The 24743-nt window shown below is 53.7% G+C and overlaps 1 protein-coding gene across 1 annotated transcript; it reads left to right on the top strand.

Moving 5' to 3' along the window:
* The first annotated feature begins 471 nt into the window (after positions 1-471).
* LOC103292535 (inner centromere protein-like) lies at positions 472-22880 on the top strand. Its single transcript, XM_054718413.1, has 16 exons — positions 472-576; positions 3746-3893; positions 4277-4390; positions 6323-6395; positions 8212-8329; positions 9340-9391; positions 9755-9890; positions 9974-10108; positions 13822-13931; positions 14004-14121; positions 14510-14623; positions 15461-15564; positions 17547-17625; positions 17819-17911; positions 21441-21591; positions 22440-22880. The coding sequence occupies exons 2-16, from the start codon at positions 3757-3759 to the stop codon at positions 22649-22651; spliced, it is 1746 nt and encodes a 581-aa protein (XP_054574388.1). The 5' UTR covers positions 472-576; positions 3746-3756; the 3' UTR covers positions 22652-22880.
* The last annotated feature ends 1863 nt before the right edge of the window (positions 22881-24743 follow it).

Below are 24743 nucleotides of genomic sequence, written 5' to 3'. Positions count from 1 at the left end.
CTTCCCCGTGTAATCTTTGTCCTTCTACCCAATATAAGCAGCTGGCTTATGGTGAGTAGAGAGCCGATTTTTCTGGTTGACCTGCTGCCGGCCAATTGGAATAAATGCTCATATATGATTCAATCCTGTCTCTGCTTAATTGGTTCAAGTAGTGACAGGCAGCGCGGACCCACTGACTGTCCCTTACACCTGGATCAGCGTTACCTGGGAGAACCAGGAGTTGGCACCAGGAGGATAGCAGAGGTGCCTCCCACGCCCCTGGATCCTTCACAGCGCCTGCTGGGTCTTACAGTGCTGGCCTGCGGAGTCGGGGCCAGGAGCTTCAATGCTTCCTCTCCCCGCCCATAGTCCCACAGACTGCCAATCCAAGTAGCCAATAGGGGGCCTGACTGGCGATTTCTTTTGCCCCATAGGCTTAGAGTTTTGCAACCGCCCTGGTAAATTTGCCAATTGCTCCAGCCTCCAGCCTGCTTTGCACATCTCCGTTGCAGGCGCGGAGCCGTGAGCTTGGGAGCTGAGGGTCTGAGACCATGGGACTTGGATCTGAGTAGCACTTAGGAGATGCTGTGCAACCGAGTGAGTGTGCCCGGTGGCCGGCGGGGGCGTGGGGTGATGAGCGATTTGTTACTCCTTCCGTGAACTCCGGTCGGGGCGGGTGGGGGGCCCGGGGGGCGTGACCCCCTGCCCGCTTCCCACCCGGGAATGGACCGGTCACCTCTTTCACGTGGCGAGGTGACCTTCCTTAGTCCTGGGCCTGAGATGACACCCCCCCCCCCCTTCGCCCCATCTTCCACCTAGTCACCAGGTTCTGAGATAATAACCCCGTCCCCGCCGGGTACCTAGCACCCTGCAGTGTGCCCAGGAGGCCGGTTGTTGACTCAGATGCGGAGGAAGCGCACACCGCACACCGCACACCGCCTGGGTTGGGTGATGGAATTATGCCGGACGCTCAACACCTCCGCCTCCCGCTGAGCAACCTTTTAAACCGACCCTTTCCGGATGCCCCTTGTCATTATTGCCCAGGCAGGGTCACTGTCAGCGGTTCCGTCCCATCCAGACACCGCGGCCTTCTCTGGAGGTGCCCAAAGCCAAAACTTGACGCTAGCCTTTCAGAGGTTTCCATGGAGTAGGCGGCATAGCTTTCGGTTAAGAGCACAGTTTAAACCCAGGCCCCAGGATGGCTGCGTTAATGCCTCTTTGCCTCAGTTTCCGCATCTGCACCTGGGTATCCCGGAGGTGGAGGTGAGAATTGGTGAGATGCCTCACCTGGGCATGGAAGAGGACTTGGTAAATGGGAGCCGCTCCCTAACTTCGTGCACTCTCAAAAGAACAGGCGCCACTCAAGGAGGGCATGGGGCCTCCAGTCTGGCGGTGGTGGGTGTGAGGGAAGTGTTGGGGGAGGGAAGGAGATGAGCTCCCTTCTCCGTCGGTGGGATTTTGGGTGCTCTGGGTTTGGGCACAGGGTTTGACACGGGCTGAAGACATTTTTGCTACTCTTCCCATTAGCCTCATTCTTGGTACACTGATTCTTCCTTTCTTAGGGTCACCTTTGTCCTAACTTGTGGTGACCTTTTTAAAGCTGAGCTCCGCCAAAAACTAACTTCCCTGTGTAAGATCCTTGAAAGTCTCACTGAGTCCCTTGAAGGTCTCATGAAGATCCTTGAGTAATCCTATAACTGTGGTTTTGAACTCTGTATCCAGTAGTTTGCTCTCTTCTATCTTTCATTTGTAACATGTTTCTTTGTCTCCACATTTTTGCCGTTTCCTTGTGTTTGTTTCTGTGTATTGGGTAGAGCTGCTAAGTCTCCTGGAGTTGGTAGAGTGGCCTTGTGTAGCGGGTGTCCTGTAGGGCCCAGTGGCTCAGCCTCCCCAGTCACATGAGCTGGGCACTCTAGGTGCGCCCCTTTGTGGGCTGTGAGCACAGTCTGGTTGTAGTTGAGACTTGATTGCTGTTGGCGTCACTGGGAGGAATTGACCTCCAGGCCAATTGGCTGTGGGGACCAGCTGTGACTACAGTGGGAGAGCTGCTGTTCAGGAGACACCCTTATGGAGCAGGACTTGCCTCAGTGGGGCTTTGGTGCTCACGGAGTCTGCCCCTTGAGTGTGTCACTTGTGGATGTGTCCGTTTGTAATCTCGTATGGTCTGAAGCTGTCCACCGGGTGCAGGTCTTGGGCCTTTTAGTGATAGGTTTGGGGCAGCTGCAGCTTGTTTGAAAGATTTCAGCAAAGTCAGAAGCCTGAGCCAGGACAGGCCTTTCATATGGAAAAGCTGCTGCAAACAGCTTGGATGGGGCTGGGTCTCAGGGAATCACCAGGCAGAGGAAACAGTGGGCTCCAGGTTGATGGGGACCCAGATATGGTTGCCAGTCAGGCCTGGGACAGGGGAGGTCTGGGCATAGGAACAATGACCCCTTCCAGCACCTCCGTCTGGTAGAAAGCTGTCCCTAAATTCCTGCCCCAAAGCCAGACAATCCAGTTCCTCCCCGTATGCGTCTGGGTCCCCCAACGCCTCCGGGCACTGGAGCTCAGAGGGAGCAAGTCTGAATAAGTTGGTGCCAAGGCCCTTTAAAAGGGATACCTGGGTCTCCACTCCAGCAGCCTCTGTGTCTCTCAGCCACAGTCCCCACTGGTCTTCACAGCCCGAAGTTATGGGGACTTCCCTTCCCAGCTCTGGGACCCTGGGTGGGGGTGTGGTGTGGGGCTGGGACCCTTTGCTCCTCTGGGTGGCCTCTGAAGCCCATGTGGGTGCCAGATCAGCCCGCTTGGCACCTCCACCCCTCTCACTAGTCTCAACATGCTTTCTTCTTTACTTCTCTAGGTGTAGGACTTCCATTCAGCCAGCTTTCAGGCAGTTCTGAATGATGGTTGTCCTGTATTTTAGTTGTAATTTTGATGGTTGTGGGAGGTGGCGAGTGCCAGCATTTACCTATGCCGCCATCTTGGTTCCCCTCCTGAGCTGCTGGTTTTTAAGAAATGAAGAGAAAACTGGTTTTGTATTCTCCCCTACCCAATAATTCTACAGAAGTTTTCTTAAAAAGAAGGCATTGCTTCTCCGCTCCCCTCACGGGGCATTTCAGCTCAAGGAGAGAGAAGGTTGTGGGGGCCTCTTGGAGAAAAACAGTCTCTGCTCCCTACTTTCTTACCGACTCCCCTGGAACGCAGAACGCCTTCTGTTCACCGGCCTCTTGAAGAGGCCGTTGGATTCTGTGTTCTTTGGCGTGAGGCCTGGGGTCAGCTCGTGCGTAGCTCAGGGTGGCTGTGTCTAAGCCCTTGCTCACCACAGGGAGGAAGCGGAGAAGCCATAGGAGAGTCAGAGCAGGGCTGGGCTTGTGAAGGTGGACAGGGGTCCTGTGGCAGCCGCGGGTTCTCCCTGATCTGGGAAGGCAGTTGGCCATGGCTTGTCACTTTAAGCCCAGAAAGGCCATTTGTACGGAGGACTGTTGATACCAGAATTGGTGCGGAAGTGTGGACTTAGGGGGACAGGGTGCTGTGGGTGGGTAGAGGGAAGGCACTTGAAGAGTGTGAGTAGGACAGGCCCTTCTTTTTGTAAAAATGAGGCTAGTGGGTCGGCATTTGGAATTCTGCATCTCTGGGAAATAACTATGAGGGGGGAGGGGCCCTGATTCAGGCACTTGGTGTCTTGTGGTGATTGGGGGATGGGCACTATGGCCTGGCAGTCTCTCCCCGGAGAAGGTTCCAGTTCCCAGTCCTGAGCCCCTGTGCCTCTTGTTTTGCTTTTCCCCAGACAGAGCCACCATGGGGACGACAGCCCCAGGGCCTGTTCACCTGCTGGAGCTGTGTGACCAGAAGCTTATGGAGTTTGTGTGCAAAGTGGACACACACTTTGTGTGGCTCGGGGAAATCCAGGAGGAGGCCAGGCGTATGTTCACCAGGTGAGGGCAGGGACAGGGGCAGGCTGGCAGGAGGCACCAGGGGCTGCCGGCTGCTCCAGCTTTGGGGAGACAGCTGCCCATTTCCCGACTGGACAGGCAAGACAGACAGGCTGCCAGGGGTCTCTCCTGAGAGCCCAGTGTGCTGGGGGCCCAACCTAGTCTAATGGGAAGAGGAAGGAGAGGTGTTGGGCTGGGCCTCGGAGGATGGGGCTGCACATGCTCCCCTGGCCACCTTGCTCCCCTGCTGCGTCTCTGGGAGGACTCACTTGGAGCTAGTCACCCAAACTTGACCTGTCACTGCCAGGAAATGGGTAGGGGCTGGGCTGGGAAAGGGAGGTGTCAGTGGTTCCAGGCAGCCACAGGTATCACCCTTGTTGTACCAGAGAATTCATCAAGGAGCCGGAGCTGATGCCCAAAACGCCCTCTCAGAAGAACCGAGGGAAGAAGAGAAGGATTGCTAACATTCAGGATGCCAGCAGAAACCCCACCTGGAAAAGGTAGGAGGGGCCGGGGGCTGCCACTAGCCAGGGGAGGGTCAGCTGGGCAGATGGAGTCTGGAGGCTGGGTGCCCAGCGAGAGAGTTTGATTCCCAGGTGTGAATTGGGAGCAGAGGCTGCAGGAGTGGTGGTGGGTGCCATGGGGGCCACGCTGGGGGTGAATTATTACAGGGAAACAAAGCATGACCCAAGAGTGTGTGTGTCTGTGTGTGTTGGGGTCGGGGTGGTTTGATCTGGGCCTTGGAGGATGGGAAGGGTTTCCAGAGGTGGGAGAAGAAAGAATCCAAGTTTCTGCTTGGGCGAGAGCCACCAGTTGTGGCCCTGGGTGTCTGTTGCTCAGCCCCTGGGTTCTGCTTGTTATGATCCCCTTGGAAATGACAGTGGGCTGCAGACTACCAGCAAAGGAGGCTGGGTCTTGGGACAGGAGATCCTGGGTACATACCCCAGCTCTGCCCCTTAAGCTCTATGTCCTTTTGTTAATTTTCCACCTCTCTGAGCCTCAGTTTCTTCAAATCTAAAGTGAGAACAGTCCCTGCTTCTCAGTACCGTACTGGCTTGTAGGTTAAGTGATAACATGAGCAAAGCCTGTAGCAGGATGCTTGGTACAGTGTGAGCTCAGTCAGCGAGAGGTTCTATGAATTTAATCTTCCCAGCAGTGCGGTGAGCACTGACATCCCAAAGTTACAGGTTGGGAGACTAAGGCTCAGAGAGGGTGGTCCAGGGTCTCATGGCAAGGGGTGGCAGAGCCTGGGCTAGAACCCTGGTCTTCTGCCTCCAAGCCTTTCACTTTATTTATTATTGTTGTTATTATTTATTCATATATTTTTATTGATTTCAGAGAGGAAGGGAGGGGGAGATAGAAACATCAATGATGAGAGAGAATCATTGATTGGCTGCCTCCTGCACGCCGCCCACTGGGGATCAAGCGGCATGTGCCCTTGACTGGAATTGAACCCGGGACCCTTCAGTTCACAGGCCGATGCTCTATCCACTGAGCGAAACCGGCTAGGGCAGCGCCTCACTTTATATTTGACCTGAGCTGGTCTCCCTGTCTCGTTCCCTCCCTCCCTCTTGGACAGTTTTTTGTAAAGGGCCAGGAACCTCCCAACACCATCAAGGGCCACAGCCTCCACAGTAGTGGGATCAAGCCCAAGCCCCTGTGTGGCACATGAGCCCCAGCTGCCCCATCACTTGCCATTTCACGCCTCAGGGGCTTCATGCCTCAGGGTCTCCGTACAAGCTGTTCCCTCTGCCAGGGATACCTTTCCCCACATTTGTTCCACCTGTCAGGACGCCACTGCCTCCATGCAGCCAGCCCTCACTCTTGGAGCTGCCTGTCCTCCTCTGTGGCTCCCACTGGGACCACGGTCCTCTGAGCTGGGATCTGATGAGGATAAAAACTGCTAAAGTGACAGAGCCCTTTGTACATGGCTAACGCTCTCCTAAGCGCCCTACGTGGGTTAACGAAAGGAACCCCAACCCTTTCAGCTGATGCTATTATCACCCCAGCTGACAGATGAGGAAGCTCCTGTAACCTGCCCGGGGCTGCAGGGGAGGTAAATGGATGAGCTAGCACCCCAGCCCAGCTAGCTGGCCCCCGAAGAATGAGTTGACTACGATGACTATTCACATGCCTTCACCTCAGTATCTTCAGACTCGACAGTTTCACTGATAGGAGTGACGCTGAGAGCCCCTGCAGGAGGAGAGCGGAACACACTGGCCCTGGGTGGAGGGCGCAGGTTCGAGAATGGCATTAACCACAGGGATGCGTGGTCAGCCTCCCTGACCTCAGTTTCCTCATTTGTAAAACCAGAGTGTTGGCCGAGATCTGCCATGCACTCCTCCGGAGTCTCTACCCCAGGGGTTAGAGGCGGCCCTCCTGGGGGGACGATTTTGCTGGTGGGCTCACAGTATCTCCTTCTCTGCTTTCAGCCCCGAGGAGGACCCCAGCAAGGAGGCTGAGCCTATGGAGGAGGCTGGGCCTATGGAGGAGGCTGGGCCTGAGGTAAGGCAGGCAGGCCAGGGAGGGCTCGAGGGCCTTGGAGCTTGTGCTCTGTGCTGTGAGTCCCAGGTGTAGACTCCTAAAGTCTGATTTTTTTTTCTTCTGTTAATCTTCACCCAAGGATATTTTTCCAATTATTTTTAGAGAGAGTGGAAGAAAGAGAGAGAGAGAGAAAGAGAGAGAGAGAGAGAGAGAGAGAGAGAGAGAGAGAGAGAGAGATTTCGATGTGAGAGAGACACCTTGATTGGTTGCCTCCCGCACATGTCCTGACCAGGGCCAGGGATCCAGCCTGTAACCCAAGTATGTGCCCTTGACTAGATCAAACCTGAGACCCTTCAGTCTGTAGGCCGATGCTCTATCCACTGAAACAAACTGAAAAAAAACCAACTAGGATTGGTGTTTTTTTTTAAATTTTAGAGGCTTATTTTTAATTTTAGAGTACATTAATTACAGAAACAAGGAAGGGCTGGGTCCGGGCGAGACCATGTGTCCCTGGATCCGGGTGAGGCCTCGTGCACCTAGGCCCGGGTGAGGCCACGTGCCCCTGGGGCTGGGAGAGCCCAAGCGTCCCTGGGTCCGGGTGAGACCATGTGTCCCTGGATCTGGGTGAGGCCTCGTGCACCTAGGCCCGGGTGAGGCCATGTGCCCCTGGGTCTGGGAGAGGCCAAGCGTCCCTGGGTCCGGGTGAGACCATGTGTCCCTGGATCCGGGGGAGGCCTCGTACACCTAGGCCCGGATGAGGCCACGTGCCCCTGGGGCTGGGAGAGGCCAAGCGTCCCTGGGTCCGGGTAAGACCTTGTGTCCCTGGATCCGGGTGAGGCCACGTGCCCCTTAGTCCGGGTGAAGCCATGCCCCTGGGTTCGGCCGAGACCAGGCCAGAGGGAGTCGGACCTCCGTTACCACCATTTGTCCACCATCCAGAGCTGAGGGGTCAGTGCTGTCATGTACAGATAAGGAACTGGTGGACATTGAAATTGGATCTCAAAAGAACTGTTGGTCCAGAAAGAAACTCACTACAGACTGATCCATCTGCCTGTCAGCATAACTATTATTGCTCGTCTCACATTCAGTTCTTATAAGTATATATCTAGTGACATATGATCTCGCTCATCTAGGGGAAATGATGAACAACATAGACTGAGGAACAAGAACAGAACCAGAAGCAAGGAGGCATCGATGGGACTATCGGGCCTCAGAGGGAGGATAGGGGAGGGTGGGGGGAAGGGGGAGAGTTCAACCAAAGGACTTGTGTGCATGCATATGAGCCTATCCAACGGTTAAGTTCAACAGGGGGTTGGGGCATGCGTGGGGAGGGGGGAGATGGGAATGGGGGGATGAGGACAAATATGTGACACCTTAATAAAGAAATTAAAAAAAAAAAAAAAAAAAGTCTAGAGCCGGCCTTGAAAGTGACACTTACAACTTACATTACGGCAAATTCAGAGGAAAAATAATACAAGTTAGTATTGTTATTATTTAGAAAGAAATATAGGATTAAAATAATTTTTAAAATATGGTTACTTTATAACAATCAAATTAATTTAATTTATAAACTAACAATAAAATATGTTCATGTAAAAAATAAATAAATAAAAAAAATAAAGAAACAAGGAAGGGCCTAGGATAGTAGAAGCAACAGGAGGAGGACCAGGTGGGGAAATGAGCCTCAGCCGGACTGCTTTGGCTCACTGAGAAGTCATAGAAAAGGGGACCTGGTGACAGGTTCGCGAGGTTTGCCCGGGACAGACTGCCCCTGCCCATTGCTGCCCTGGTTGCAAGCCTCGTGGGTAGACTCCTAAAGTCTTGGTTCCTCTCTCAGGTCCCCAAGAATGAAGAGAGTACCTTGTGGCCCCGAGGTGCCCCCAGGGTTGTCATTAGAATGCCTGGCTCGCAGCCTGTGGCCGGGGGCCAGGACAAGCCCTCCGCAGGGCAGCAGGGTGAGTCTTCCTGACCTGCCATGTGCAGACACCTAGCGGCATGCGGGCCTGGTGGCCTCGGTCGGACTCTCTCTCTGGGGAGAGGGAAGCCACATTTTCTGGGCTATCAGCTGAAGGTAAATGAGACCCATCTCCTGCCTTTTGGTGGAGCTGCTGCCAAGTGTCATGTGAGTGGCCATGGCTGGTTGGTGCAGGAAACGGGGGGAGGGGGGTGGGGGGCGGGGCTTGAGTTGGGACAGGCCTAGAATGCCACTCCAGGGGGCAGCAGGAGGAGCTGTGTGCTGGGGTCTTGTTTTGACCTTGCCACTGACTCCCTTCTCACCTTTGTGGGTCCCTGTCCACAGAGAACCGAGTGCCACCGGCTCTGGGCTCTGGCATCCCCAGTCTGCCACAGGGGCCTGGGGTCCAGCTCACGTCTCCCTGGTGGGAAGAGCACTGTAGTTGCGAGGTCTTGAACTCGGCTTCCCCGTGACCCCGGGTCAGGGACAATGGCCAGGCCAGCCCCACAGCTCCCTGAGGGCCGCAAGGGCCCTTTGGAATAAAGGACGGGGGAAGGATCAGTGCTTTGTCCTGGCAGTGAAACAAAATGGGCTGACTGGCCCTCCCCTCCCCCGCATGGGGACCCTGCATAGGAGCCCTCCCCTCCTGTCACATCAGCTCCAGCTGCGAGGGCCAGGAGGTGGGATTTGGAAGCTCGTCAGTGGGTCTGCTAGAGCTTGCACCTTCCATAGGCTTCTGCTCCTGAAAGGCACCCCCAGCTCTGTTAGAGGAGGCCAGGTCCTGGTTTGTCCTGTAGTTCCCGTCACAGAGGCCAGGCTGCGGGGTGAGCAGTCCATGGCCCGGGGGTTGCGTGCTGGCTCCGGGTGTCCACAGATCTGCTAAGGCTGATGCTTCTGCCACTGGTCACCCTGGGGTCTGCCGGGAGAGAGCCCTGCCCAGCTGCCACCCGTGGGCCCCTTCCGACCCTCCATGCTGTCACTGCTCCCTCACTGAAATCGCTCTCTTCACAGAGGCCAAGATCCATCAAACAGATGGCCCCGAGGAGCCACCCCAGAGTATCAGGTTTGTGTCTGGGAAGGGGTGTGGGCCACTATTCCGAGGGGTCCAGAGGGGCATGAACCTCGAGTCCTCTTGGGGAGGCTGGGCATATGGTCAGGGGCCTGGTGCTCTGACCTAATGAAGGAGGCAGCCTGATGCTGGGGAATGTGCCTGGCCTGGGAGGAAGTGACCAGATCCTAGACTCCATCCTCCTGGCCATGTGACCTTGGACTGGCCCCTTCCCTTTGTCTGCCTGGGCAGTGGAGGATCAGTCAGGGGAGACCCCACCTCTGCAGCGTAGAGACCTATGGGCTGGTCCCAGTTTTCTTCATAGTGGTGGGGTCCCCGGGGTCAGCCCCGTGACGCTGCTGCCTCCCGCACCTGTAGGAGGAAGCACAAGTGCAGAAGAAAGCTCAACAACAAGGAAGCTGTGAGTGAGCCGGACGAGGAGCAGCAGCTCCATGAGGAGGAGCTGCAGCTCCTCCGGAGCAAGACCCCTTCCCCGCCCTGTCCAGCCAGCAAGGTGAGTGGGCGTCACCCTGCCCTCGGGGCCTCTGCCCCGCCCCTGAGTCCTGCCGCTGGGCCTGACCCTGGTCCCGGCTGCAGGTGGTACAGCCCGTCCGGACCTTCCTGCACACCATGCAGAGGAACCAGATGCTCAAGACCCCGACCCCGGCCTCCCGCAGCAGGGTCATAAAATCCTTCGTTAAGCGAAACACTCCCCTGCGTGTGGACCCTAAGGTGAGGGAGCCCGTGCCCCAGCTGAGCTCTGCTAGAGTGGGGCTGCATGGCTGCAGGCTCCTGGGTGGCCCCGAGGCTGCTGGGAGCGGCATGGGTCTGCGCTAAGGCAGGTGTGACCTGGCACTGGTCAAGGGCCTGCTCGGGCCTCTTCGGCCATGGGCTGCCTCGACATTTGGGGACTGTCCTGACCTCTTGGGTTCTGTACTGTGGCCTAGAGGCTTGGCCATCTCAGTGTGACCCCTGGGCTGGGAAGTTGAAGAGTTGGCTTAACAGGCCCACATCCTGACCACCCATCCCACACCCCAGTGCCTTGAGGGTTAAGGTGTCGGACATACTTGTGACACCTTCACTCGTTGGGGATGAGCCACCTCCCTCCTGCTCACCCCTGAGCTTCCTCTCAGGGTCTGAGCTGAAATTTATTGGACCGCACACCTGAGCTACCACCCTGAGGGGAGGGCGGAGCAATGGGTGCATGAAGGTCAGACAGGTGCCTGAGGGTGGAACTGTCAGCAGGGGCCTCTGAAAAGGAGGCCCCAGAAGCTGTTCTCTTCCCAGACACCCCAGAGCTGGGCTGGGCCACCAGCCGTGAGCAAGGAGCCACAGAGGGCTGGGATCTGCTGGCCCCAGTCCTGGCTCTCGGGCTCCTGAGTTACAAAGCTGCAGCCGCTTCATTGCTAAGTTCCCACTGGTGCTTCGAAGGGCCTCCTACTGGGAGGACTCTGCCCCCCGCCAAGGGCCCGAGGGCCTCAGCAGCACAGCCGTGGGGCTCGGCAGGTCAAGGGGCTTCCGAGCAGTTGGACAGGCGGACCCTGAACTTGCCTCTCCTGCAAGGAGGCTGGTCTCGGGGTGGCCGTGGCAACGGCTTCCCTTCCAATATGCCAGCAAGTGGGCAGGGAGCCCTTACTGCCTCTTCCTCTGCCAGGCCCCTGCCAGGCACCAGGGCGCACAGCAGTGAACCAGGCCCAGACTGTCCATCCCACAGGGAACTCCTGTGCCAATCCAGACTGAGTGGGGCTTGCAGGGCTCATGGGGTGGCTGAGAGGTCTAGGAAACGGCCTTTTCCTGCTTTAGGGAGCCCAGGTCCCTGCCCAGGGCATCTGGTGAGGGTAGGACAGTCCTCAGGAGACCAGGGGTCCTCACTAGGTCACAAGGGCCTTGTGGCTTTGGACTGATTTTCTAATCTCTGGGCATAAGTTCCCTTGGCGTCTCACGGAGATTGGATGAACCAGGGAGGAACATGTCCAGCATCCAGCACCTGGCTTGGCGTGAAGGGAGACGGCTCGGTTGAAGCCCCTGGAGGCAGAAGGGGCAGATGTTTTTGTTTTCTTCCACCTTCTGCTTTGGCTGTGACCGTGGCCTCTGGGGAGCAGGGACCATCCCGCCCTCCTTCAAGGGTTGGGGCAGAGAGGAAGTACATTCTAGGATATGAACAACTCTTGTCTTCTATAAAATTCACAATGCAACAGGATGAGTCTGCTGCCCAATGCTGGGAAATTTTAGCTCTCAAGTTTGGAGATGAAAACCTGTTTTGCTGATCCCTGTCGAAAGCAGGAGTCTTCTGGGCTCTTAGGGCAGGAAGAGATGGTGGTGGGCACCCTCTGGGTCACCAGGTATTTCTTCCAAGTTGCTTTCCTCACAGAAGGGCAGGTGGGTGTGATGGTTCGAGGACCAGCCTTCTGCTTGTCTTCTCTGGGTCTAGGCCCATGGTCAGCAAACTGCAGCTCGCGAGCCACATGTGGCTCTTTGGCCCCTTGAGTGTGGCTCTTCCACAAAATACCACAGCCTGGGAGAGTCTATTTTGAAGAAGTGGCGTTAGAAGAAGTTTAAGTTTAAAAAATTTGGCTCTCAAAAGAAATTTCAATCGTTGAACTGTTGATATTTGGCTCTGTTGACTAATGAATTTGCTGACCACGGGTCTAGGCCATTGGAGAATGAGGACCAGCCAAGGGCCACCTAATCCCTCCCTGTGGGGCCTCCCAAAGGCCAGCGCCCTCCGCCAGGTCCTTCCTGTACCCTGCTCAGCCTCTGTGGCTCAGGATCATCTCTCTTCTATTTCTTTCTCCGTCTTAAAGAAAAAAATTCTTTTATGTTAAAAATTATACAGTGACGTCTATGTTGAAAATTATACAGTAAGATCTATATTTTGCAAACATTTGAACATTTTTTAGTATTCCATTTTAATTTGTCTGTTGTGATTTTGACTAGTTCATTTTGCAGTCTTGTACTGGTTGCATTACATACGTAATTTTCACAGCCACTTTAGAATTGATTGTAATATAGAAATCTTACTACTCTCCCCACTGTGTGCTATTCTTCTCTTACATGTTACGTCTTCATACATGGACTACCCTGTGAGACAGTGTCATGATAATTCTTTCAACTGTCAAACATTGTAAAGAACTCTAGAGGGGAAAAATAGCCTAGCAATATTTACCGAGATATTTATCATTTTTCTCTTTCTTTCATTCTTGATGTTTCACGTGTCCTTTTAGTATCATTGATTTTTTTGTCTGGAGAACTTCCTTTAGCAATTCTTTGAGAAGGAGTCTGCTGGCAACAACTTCTCTACTTTTTCTTTGTTTGAGGTCTCACTTCACTTCTGAAGGACATTGCCACTAGTCTCATTCACTCCTCAAGGATAATGCCGTTGAATACAGATAGAGCTCTTGGTTAACAGTCCTTTCCTCCCAGCACTTTACCAATGTTGTGCCACTTCCTTCTGGCACCCATTGTTTCTGGGGAGAAGTTTTCAGTCGTTCAGATCATTGTCCCACCCTCATCCCCTAAGTAATGTCAAATCATGGTCCCATCCCCACCCCCTTTTGTGGCTGCTTTAAAAATTTTTCTCCTTTGTATTAAGTTTTCAGCTGTGTGGTTATGATGTGGCTAGACATGGGTTTCCTTAGATTTATCCTGCTATGTGGGTTTGGATGAATCTGTAAATTTATAGCTTTTACCCAAATTGGAGTGTTTCCAAGCCATTATTTTCCCACATTTTCCCCTGCGTTGAACTCTTCCCATTGTGGAATGATGGCACCAGTGATAGACGCTCTGGTGTCATCTCACAGCTGCCTCAGGCTCTATTAATTTTTCTCCCATATGTTTTCTCTGTGTCCAGGTTGGATACACGTTACTAATTTATCTTCATGTTTGACTGACGTCTGTCTTCTCCATCTGCTCTGAGACCCACCCACGGCATTTATTTCAGTTATTAATTATTAGTTCTAAGATTTCCATTTTGTTCTTCTTTGGATCTACTTGCTGAGATTTGCTATCTTCCCAGTTGTCTTGAGAATGTTTGTGATTACTTGTTAAAGCACACACACACAGCGTGAAAAGGTTACAAAGCACAGTAATAAAGTCCCAATCTCGTTCTTCATTCTCCTTTTAAATGCACTTGAACATAGTTATCCTCAGAGCATACATCCAATTTTGAACCTGTTTTTTTGTGGTGCCCTCAGTTTGGCAGGGCTAAGTCGAAGGCACTGGTGACACCGGCCCTTGGGAGGCCTCAGGGCCCCTGAGCAGAAAGACGGAAGGCCAGGCCTCAGTCTGGGTGGCAGTGGAGGGTGTTGGGGGCGGCTCTGCCCTCGGAAGCAGTCTGATGCCGCAGCCCATCTGGCTAGAGGCTGTGGGCCTGGGGGGTTGTCCTGGGCCAGCTGTGCCCCTGGCCCAGCACTGGGCTGTCCTTGCTCCCACCCCCTCCCACCCAGGAGAAGGAGCAGCAGCGCCTGGAGAACCTGCGGCGGAAGGAGGAGGCAGAGCAGCTCCGCAGGCTGAAGGTGGAGGAGGACAAGCGGCGGCGGCTGGAGGAGTTGAAGCTGTAAGTGCGCAGCGCCCAGCCCCTGTGCAGCCCAGGCCGCGCTGGGCCCCCCTGATGGCCCTGCGCTCACAGGAAGCGGGAGGAGCGCCTGCGCAAGGTGCTGCAGGCCCGGGAGCGGGCGGAGCAAATGAGGGAGGAGAAGATAAAGCAGATTGAGCAGAAGATGGCCCCGCAGGGTAAGAACGAGAAGGTGAGAGCCGTGGGCTGGTGGGCGTCCGGGTTTCAGCGGGCTGTTCCCTGCGGGGGCCCAAGCAGGTCAGACTTGGTGGCCCGAGGATTAGAACTAGACCCCTGGGGAAGTTAGGGGTTTGACGCCCTGGACCCCTCTCGTCTCCATCCAGGGGCCCTGGAGTTTGTTCTGAGCCCAGCTGAGGGCGGGAGGTGTAAGCAGCAGCCCTTAGCCAGTGGGTGGGCTGATGCTCTCGGGCAGGACAGGCACCCAGGGGCCCCCTCCCCTGGCCTGTGCGGAACAAGCCGGGTTTGCAGGGGCATGGGTGCCTGTCACAGTTCTGGGACCCGCTCTGTAGGGTTGAGTGAGGAGGGCTGCTGTAATGGGCAGGTATGGATGGGCTCTACAGGCCAAGGAGGAGCGATTGGCTGAGGAGAAGGCCAAGAAAATGGCAGCAGCCATGAACATGGAGGTGCGCAGGAAGCAGGAGGAGGAGGCCCGGAGGCTCGGGTGTCTGCAACAGGTGCGAACGCAGGTGGCGGGTGGGCATCGAGGAGGAGGTGGGGCAGGATGGGCGCTGCCTCAGCCCGTGAGGACTGCTGGGCATCCCCCACTTTGTTGGCTTCATTCTGGTGGATCTGTGGCTTCCGGCCCTGAGGAGGCTCCACAGATGCCTTGGCGATGGGGGTGGTGGCAGTAACTGCCTCTGTGTTTCTGTAGGGGTGGCACTTGGAGGGTGAGGCACATGGACTCTAAGCCAGACTTCCTGTCTCAGCTCTCACACAGGTTGCTTGACCTCTCTGTACTTTGGTTCCTTCAGGCAGCAGCGGTATCTACTTGATGGGGCAGTTGTGAGGGTCAGATGTTCTACCTACAGGAGTAGGGACCTACCTCTTCCTTGGAGCTGTCCATCTTATGACCCCAGGGAACACAAATCTGTCTTTGGGGTTACAGCACGGATGGCTACATTTGTTGAGTATTTACTCCGGGCCAGGCACTGTTCTAGGCATGTGTATAGACTCAGCAACGTTGTGAGCTGTAGGTGTTACTGATTTTGTCCCCATTTGAGCGACGGGGAAACCAAGGCCAGAGGGCTGAAAATGGTAGCCCCGCGTCACAGCAAGTACGTCTGGCTCCAGTCTGCACCCTTAACTCCTAACTCTGCTGCAGCAGCAAAAGAAGTTGCCACAAGATGCCTTTTCAGGCTGGGTGGTGATTTGTGGCTCCTGGGGTGGGGCGACCCTGGCTCAGCCCCTGACGATCTCTGATGCCTCCTCCCCACCCCCCCTCCTTCCCAGACCTCTGGCACCTGTGCAGCCCAGGCCTGGCCTGAGGCCCTCACTTTGCTCTGTGTTCCCAGGAGGAGGAAGAGCAGCAAAGGAAGGAGGAGGAGGAGCAGGAGCGTCTGCTGAAGGCGGCTGAACAGGAGCAGCGGAGGGAGCAGGAGCGGCTCCAGGCCGAGAGGTGAAGGAGCCCGAGGGCCAGGCTGGGGGGCAGCCCCTGGGGGCCGGGGCGATGTCCAGCCACATGTGTTTGTGTGGACGAGAGACAGAGCAGGTCCCCCTTCCCTGGGGCTTTGCCAAAGAGGATCACACTTCCCTTGGCTCAGCACCCAGAGGTGTGCAGCAGGCAGACCCTGGATGTGGTGTTGGCTCTGGGAGACGGGAGATGTAATGGGCGGGTTCACTTGGGACTCCCTTAGTTCTGCCTCCAGCCAGTGTGTCCTCAGCTGACCTGGCAGGGCAGTGGGTTGCTCAACAGGACCCCCATGGGCATTTGAGCAGGAGTTCTTTGGGTGCATTGCAGACCCTCCCCACTAAGTATGCCTCCTCTGAGGTGATGAGAACTCAGACTCCCCCCCCACACACACACCCATCATTTCCAACTGCCTCCCTTGGTATCCATGGCAGCAGAGCCTGGGGCTGCCGCTCTCAGAGGCAGAGGTCTCTGCAGTGGGTTCTGTGATCCTTATCCTGGGCCCACCCTGTGCTTGGCTGTGCCAGATCTTGGGGATGCCAAGGAGGACAAGCCACAGTCACTGCTGGCCAGGAGAGGTGGGATCTGCGCCTGTGATGACCCTGCTTGTGTGTAGGTGAAGGGAGCTGTGCCCGTGTGTGTACAGAGGTGGGAATACCCACACAGGCCTAGCAGCTGCCCCTCCTGCCTCACCGCCTGAGGAGCAGCAGGCAGCACGTCCCTGCCAGTCTTAGGTGGCTTTGGGCCCAGTGGGGAGTGGGGGGTGGAAGCCAGGGGCCTGAACTGCATGGGGACCATCTCCCTGTGCTTTTTTTGTTTTATTTTTTAATTTATTGATTTTCTATAGAGAAACAATTGATTTGTTGTTCCACTTATTTATGTATTCACTGGTTGATTCTTGTATGTGCCCTGACCTGGGATCAAACCCACAATCTCAGTGTGTCGGGACGATGCTCTAACCATTTGAGATACCTGGTCAGGGCCCCCTGTGCTTCTTGATGGACACACAACTGTCCTGGTCCGATGGCAGAATCGGGGACAGGAGTCTGGGCGGGGGACAAAGGGCGGGGGGTGACAGTTGATGTGGTTTTAGAATTGCACGGGTGCCGCCCAATGCCAGGGTCTTCATGGGGTGATGGTGTGATGGTCGTAAAGGTTGGCAGCTGAGGGGTTACGGAGCTGCACGCTCTACACAGGTTTCTTTTATTTTATTTTATATATTTTATTGATTTTTTACAGAGAGGAAGAGAGAGGGATAGAGAGCTAGAAACATCGATCAGAGAGAAACATCGATCAGCTGCCTCTTGCACACCCCCTAATGGGGATGTGCCCGCAACCAAGGTACATGCCCTTGACCAGAATCGAACCCGGGACCCTTGAGTCCGCAGGCCGACGCTCTATCCACTGAGCCAAACCAGTTTCGGCTCTACACAGGTTTCTTGTCGAATCCTCACTTGAAGGCCCTGTGGCTAGGAACCAGCAGCTCCACTTCCCAGAGGGGGGGCAGGTGCAGAGAGGTTAAATGCCTGTTTAAGTCACGAACTAGTAAGTGGAGGTGGCTCCAAAGCCCCCAAACAGCCCAGCTCTGCTTCCCGCCAGGCGAGGGGCCCAAGGTCCACCCTGTGGGCCGGGACGATCCGCGGTAACTCAGATTTTTTCATGTAATTCTCGTGGTGACTGGAGGAAAGGCGTTGGGATCCCCGTTGTACAGCAAAGGCAGAAGCTCAGACCTGAGTCAAGTGGAAGTGTGGGGCCAGATTTGTTGGACTCCAAAGCTGAGTGCTACCTGCACCCAGCTGGGCGCTTTCCAGCCCTTGGGGCACAGACACAGCTGTGGACTCTTGGCTGCTGTGCCCATTCTGCCATTCCGTCTTCTACAGCCGGTGCCATGGGCCCGGCTTCCCTGGCAAGGATGAGACCTGAGCCAGGGCTCAGCTTCCCGCCATGACAGGCCCTTGCTTGGTCCTCAGGGAGCTGCAGGAGAGGGAGAAGGCCCTGCGGCTGCAAAAGGAGAGGCTGCAGAGGGAACTGGAGGAGAAGAAGAAAAAGGTACAGGGGAGCAGAGGGGGCAGTGGTGGGTGGTGGGGCTCGCTTGGGGTCTGTGCTGAGCTTTGGGCTGGGGAGCCCTGATCTGGTGGCTCCTGGGGCGGGAGCTGCCTTGCTTGGCCATGCGGGTTTTGCCTGGGGTTTGGGGAGGGCACATTCACAAGGCCCGTAACCCCTGCCTGGCCACTGGTCCTAGGAAAAGCAGCAGCACCTACAGGAGGAGCAGGAGAAGAAAGCCAAGGAGGCTGCAGTGGCCAGCAAAGGGCCGAACACGACCGTGGATGTGCAGGTGAGGCCAAGCACCAGAGCAGAGAGGAGCCCCCAGCTCTGATTATTCTCTTCCCAAAGCTGGAGGCACAGATCATGTCTATTTGTAAGAACCATAAGAAAGAGGAAGGGAGAAACCAAGATGGCAGCATAGGCACCTGAACTTGCGGCCTTGCACAACAACTTCAAAACTACAACTACAAGACAAAACGGACATCATCCAGAACCACAGGAAGGCTGACTAAGTGGAAATTCTACAACTAGAAGGGAAGAGAAAAGCACACTGAGACTCAGAGGAGCTGTGGAAGTATAGTGCAGAGGTACGGAGGTGCGCGTGCAGAGAGGGCTGGCAACTGAGTACCCGGCTGATGTTTTCAATCCGGAGGGAGACACAAGCTCCCGACTGCTCTGAACTCCAGTTCCGGGCGAGACTCTGGGGACCCAGACTCATATGGGAAGAAACTGGACTGTTTGGCATCGGGCGGAACTCGAGGGCGACTTTCTCTCAGAAGTGCTTGCAGTGATTACTGAGGGACACTGAGACCCGGGGGTCTCTTAGGGCAGGGCTGACGGGAAGCCATTGCTGTTTGCTCCGCCCTGAGACTCCGCCCCATCCAAGCTGAGTGCAGAGGCTTTTGCATATGAATGGCCTGGTCCTTTGAAATCTAAACTTACCTAACAAACTGCAGCTGAGTCAGTGAGACCCAGAACATCCAAAAGAAGGCCCAAGGCCCCACAGCAGCTTGCATTGCTTCACAGCTGGGCCTCATCTGGGCACCTCCAAAACCCAAACAAAGAAGAGAAATCTGCAGATCTCTCTGTAGCTCCTACTGGGTGGCCTCAGGCAGAGGCTAAATTTGCACCTCTTTAGAGATCCAAGAGCCAGAGTACCCAGGGGTCAGAGTAGGACAATCCAGATTACAACTCCTCAGATCCATAAAGGACACACTCAGGGGGCAGACTCAGTGAGCACCAAAGCCCCACTGAAGCAAGTCTTGCCTCATAAGGGTGTCTCCAGCACAGATGTTCTCCAGTCGTAGACACAGCTGATCCTCACAGCCAATTGGCCTGGAGGTCAATTCCTCCCAGTGATACCAACAACAATCAAGGCTTAACTACAACAAGACTGAGCACACAGCCCACAAAGGGGTGCACCAAGAGTGTCCACCTCAGGTAATTGGGGAGGCTGAGCCACTGGGCCCTATAGGACACCTAGCACACAAAGCCACTCTATCAACTCAGGGAAGCAGCCAAAATGCGGAGACAAAGAAACAGGTCACAAATGAAAGAGATGGAGGAAAGCAAATGACTGGATATAGAGTTCAAAACCACGGTTATAAGGTTTTTCAAGAATTTTCTAGAAAAGGCTAATAAATTTAGCGAGACCCTCGAGGATATGAAAAAGTACCAACTAGAAATTAAGCATACACTGACTGAAATAAAAAATAATATACAGAGATCCAACAGCAGACTAGAGGACCTCAAGAATCAAGTCAAAGATTTGAAATACAAAAAAGCAAAAAACACCCAACCGGAAAAGCAAGAAGAAAAAAAAAATCCAAAAATATGAAGATAGTGTGAGGAGCCTCTGGGACAACTTCAAGCGTACCAACATCCGAATTATGGAGATGCCAGAAGAAGAGAGAGAGCAAGATGCTGAAAACCTATTTGAAGAAATAATGACAGAAAACTTCCCCCACCTGGTGAAAGAAATAGACTTACAAGTCCAGGAAGCACACAGAACCCCAAACAAAAGGAATCCAAAGAGGACCATACCAAGACACATCATAATTAAAATTCCAAGAGCAAAAGACAAAGAGAGAATATTAAATGCAGCAAGAGAAAAACAGTTAGTTACCTATAAGGGAGCACCCATACGATTGTCAGCTGATTTCTCAACAGAAACTATGCAGGCCAGACGGGAGTGGTAAGAAATATTCAAAGTGATAAATAGCAAGAACCTACAACCAAGATTATCTACCCAGCAAAGCTATCATTCAGAATTGAAGGTCAGATAAAGAGCTTCACAGATAAGAAAAAGCTAAAGGAAGTTCATCATCACCAAACCAGTATTATATGAAATGCTGAAAGGTATTCTTTAAGAAGAGGAAAAAGAAGAAAAAGGTAAAGATAAAAATTATGAACAACAAATACATATCTATCAACAAGTGAATCTAAAAATCAAGTGAGTAAAAAATCTGATGAACAGAATAAACTGGTGAAAATAATAGAATCAGGGGCATAGAAAGGGAGTGGACTGACAGTTCTTGGGGGGAAAGTGCTGTGGGGGGTGCGGGAAGATACTGGACAAAAATCATATACCTATGGATGAGGACAGTTGGAGGGGGGAGTAAGGGCAGAGGGTGAGGTGGGAACCGAGTGGAGGGGAGCTATGGGGGAAAAAAGAGGAACAACTGTAATAATCGGAACAATAAAGATTTATTGAAAGAAAGAAAGAAAGAAAGAAAGAAAGAAAGAAAGAAAGAAAGAAAGATAGATAGATGAAGGACATAGGTAGCCCAGTAGTTTTTACTCTTCTGCATAAATGTGTTCTTTCTTATTCTCAAAAAGGAATTTGTTTTAAAAAAAAGAAAGAAACTAAACTTTATAAAAGAGTATAAAGTGAAAGAAAGGTACCTCAGATGAAAACTCTGAGTCTGGTGTATATCGCTATATTGTTACATGTATAAACATTGTGCATGTTCTAAGTGAACACCGGCTATACATACAGGCTATACAGTCTGCTCAGGCTGCTTTAACAAAGTACCATCGACCAGGTGGCTTAAGCAAACATTCCTTTGAGACTGGGATTCAGTGTCTATTAGGGGCGTCTTGCTGGTTCACAGCCGGCTGTCTTCTGGCTGTGCCCTCGCTTCCGGGCGGAGCTCTCTGGAGTCTCTGTTGGAAGGGCACTGATCAAATTCCTGAGGGCTCCACCCTCATGACCTAAGCACCTCCCTAGGCCCCCCTCCTAATACCATCATGTGGAGAGATAGGACTTAATAGGGATTTGGGGGGGACCACAAGCATTTACTCTAATACATACATTTGGCAGCTAGATAGTTTTTCCTCCCCTGTTGTTGTTTTTATATTGTACACTTCTACTTCAGCACTTGTAAATCTCTCATTTTTGACCGTTGTGTACCAGCTAGTGGTCTCAGAATTTCTTTAACCAGCGCCTGTTGACAAGCAGTTAGGCGACTTCCAGTTTAATGCTTTACAAACAAAACATACTATGAGGAAGGGTTTTCAGTGCAGCGCAGGTGAATGTTGGGAAGTGGGAAGTTAGATGGATGCTTCAAATCACGGGGCTCCCAGTGGGGTCCGGGGAGCTGTTCACAGGAGACATGCTGATGTGGAAGTACATTTGCAACTACTTTAACTTGAAAAAGGAAGAGTCAGGGCTGTGTGTGTGGTGTGACTTTTAAAGTGACCCTGAGCCTTTTGATGTTTCCTGTGAAATGAGGGGAGGTGGCCGGGCCCCATCTCCTTGGTGGTGGGAGTTGCAGGCGTGGGGAAGGGGGAGCTGACGCCCTTGTTTATTTTTCCAGTCTCCAGCTTGTACCTCACATCAAATGACGCCACGGGGGCCCAGGACGCCCCCCAAGATCAACCTGGATAACTACGGGATGGATCTGAATAGCGACGACTCCACTGATGATGAGTCCCATCCCCGGAAGCCCATTCCCTCCTGGGCCACAGGTGAGCAGGGCCCGGAGCTCTGGGTCCTGGGTCCTCACTGGGACTTCTGGGGCCCTGGAGGGAGTGGCTTGGCCGATGCGGGTGTTGGGAGGTTAGAAACCTGACGTGTTGGCCTGGCAAGCCTGCACCCAGCCTTGGGACACGCTCAGGGGAGAGTGGGACTGTCCAGTGGGCTCACCTCTGGAGCACGTGTTGGACGCCTTTGTTCCCAACAGATGCTTTATAGGGGCTGGCTGTGGGCGCCTGGCGCTGGGAGTTCCAGCTGGGGAGGCAGGAAAGCCCCGAGGTGGGGCGGGCACTTGAGCAGGATTTGACCCTGCAGTTTAGAGGCCCCAGTGTTTAAACAGGAGCCTGGTGAGCGTGCCTGCGGCCTCAGGCCTGGGTGCGAAGCCTGCGGCAGTGGGGGGTGGGAGGCCGTCCATACAGTGGTGCTCTACAGAGTTTGCAGGGCTGGGGGTCAGGGCGGCTGCAGTCTCCCTCCCCAGGGGTCAGCGCTCTACAGAAGACAGCTTGCTCTTGTGAGTGCCACCTCGCTCTTGTGAGGGCCCCCTCATTTGAACCACACAGTAACCGGGATCTGACTCAAGCCACTCGGGGGTGTCCATTAGCAGGGGTCAGTGTAGCCAGGAAGCCAGATGGCTGGCCAAGCCCCTAATTCTAGGTGGCAGGAGGAACGTGCAGTGAGAGCATTATCGGTGTTTGGCGGTGAGGGCGGGAGGAGCAGGGCTTAGAGGAGCTGGCCTGGCAGGAGGTGGGAGAGGCTGGTGTGCAGAGGCTGATAAGGGCTCTGGGTGGGGCAGGGGCACGGGGATCCCCAAGGCAGTGACCCGGCCCTGTGTTCCCTGCAGGCACCCAGCTCAGCCAGGCCATCCTCCACCAGTACTGCCACCCCCCGAACCTGCTAGAGCTCTTTGGCACCATTCGCCAGCTTGACCTGGAGGACATCTTCGAGAAGAGCAAGCCTCGCTACCACAAGCGCACCAGCTCCGCCGTCTGGAGCTCGCCGCCCCTGCAGGGCAGCAGGGTCCCCAGCAGCCTGACCTACAGCCTGGAGCACTGAGGCAGGCCCGCCAGCCTCCTCTCCCATCGGTGTCTGACTGTCCATCTCTCCCTCGGTCTCGTGCCCTCCTCCCTGTGTTCTGTCCCTGAGGTTCCGTAAATGTTCGGGGAGGGAGGGGGGGCCCCCGCCTGTGTGGAGGCTGCGCGTGGTGTGTGTCTGTGGAAGTGCCAGGCGCAGCCACGCCTGGCTCGCAGGCAGCACTTTGTAAATAGGTTGCTATAATTTTAGCCTGGACTTGGACAGTATATTAATAAAGTTTATTTTTTTAAGCCTGCCCTGGGTTTTGTGAAGACCAGGGGCCTCGGCAGACCCTGGCCCCTGGCCCTGCAGCCATGTGTCTTGGGCCACCAGGTGGGCTGGAGGAGCAGGGCGCTGTGCCTTGTCCTTGTGCTTCAAGGTCACCTGAGTCCCACCCCCAGAGATGACGATGGTGCGGTGGGTGATAGTGACGCCATCCCTGGGCAACCCTGAGAAACGCCTCCGCCCTCATGATGGTCGTCGGGTGCAGACACTCCCTGTTTTCCTGGGGGGCACCCTGTTTGTAAGGGGCGGGGGCTTATTCCCTGGGAGAGACCTGGGGCTGAGGACACAGCTCAGCCACTTAAGGCAGTCATCTCTCAGCCCCTTGCTGCACGGATGGTGCCGGATGAGCTGCTTAACAGGATCAGAAAGGGATGATTAGAAAGGAGATGTCTCTTGAAACTACCTGGAGGCCGGTGCTTGCCAGCCGTTGAGATGTTTCTCCAACAGAACCAGGAAGCTGCTAATGAAATGCTTAGTGCTAATGGAAGCTGGCTCTGGCCCTGCCGAGAGCTGCCAGCGGAGTTCTAAACGTGTGAGGGCTGGCCCGCACCCTCTGCTGTTTCAGCCCCTGCCGCGGGTCAGTGGGCCAGACCAGTTCCTGTAGAGTCTGCTTGGAACCCACGCAATAGGAACGCCCGCTGTCTCCACTGCTCTGCGGAGGGCAGAGTGAAGTAGCTGCAACAGGCCTGATGGCCGCAAAGCTGAAAATACCATGACCCTTGACAGAAAACATTTGCTCCTTTAGAACCAAACAAAGGATAAATTCAAGAGTGCTTTTTAAAAGGAGGAAATAGTGGACATACGTGGTTGCCTGAAATCTAGAGGATTCCACTCATGCCAACTAAAACATTTTACGCTGCATTTACATTTGGTGCACAATTCAAATTTGTTCCATATGTTCTCTGACTAGAAACTTGTGTTGAGTCAACTGGAGAGTGTCTTTGCCTAAAGTCAAGATGTCAAAATATTACTTCCTGCCCTAGCCGGTTTGGCTCAGTGGATAGAGCGTCGGACTGCGGACTAAAGGGTCCCGGGTTCAATCCCAATCAAGGGCATATGGCCGGGTTGCAGGGTCGATCCCTAGTAGGGGGCGTGCAGGAAGCAGCCGATCCATGGTTCTCGCTCATCATTGATGTTTCTATCTCTCCCTCTCCCTTCCTCTCTGAAATCAATAAAAATATATTAAAACAACAACAAAAACCCAAGATATTACTTCCTGCAAGCATATTTATATAATGTTTCAGAAAAAGTTATTACTCAGCAAAAAGGCAGTTCCAGTTCTGCATCTTTACCAGCACTTGATATTGTTAGTATTTCTTATTTTAGCCATTTTAATAGATGTGTAGTGAAATCTCATCATGGTTTTCATTTACATTTCTCTAATGGAAAGATGGATTATTTACCATCTGTGTATCTTCTTTGATGAAGTATCGAAATCTTTTATTTTTTTTGCCTTTTTAATTATTTTCTTTTTCTAATGTTTTTTGGTTCATTTTTACATCGGGTAGTTTTCTTACTGTTGAGCTTAGAACCTTTATGTATTTTGGGTACAAATTGGTTCTCAGTTACATGATTTGCAATATTTCCTCCTCGGTTGCAGCTTGTCTCTTCATTCACTTGACAGTGTTTTTCATAGAGCAACGATTTTTATTTGGGTGAAGTCCAGTTTATCACATTTTTTTTTCTTACATGGATTTTGCTTTTTGGTGGCATGTCTAAGAAATCTTTGTCTAGCCTCAGTTCTTGAGATCTTCTTCTATATTTTCTTCCAAATGTTATATAGTTTAAC

The sequence above is a fragment of the Eptesicus fuscus genome, chromosome 7 (assembly GCF_027574615.1).
Source record: "Eptesicus fuscus isolate TK198812 chromosome 7, DD_ASM_mEF_20220401, whole genome shotgun sequence".
Lineage (NCBI taxonomy): Eukaryota > Metazoa > Chordata > Mammalia > Chiroptera > Vespertilionidae > Eptesicus > Eptesicus fuscus.
The sequence above is the reverse complement of the archived record's forward strand: the minus strand, read 5'-3'. Positions and strand labels throughout refer to the sequence as shown.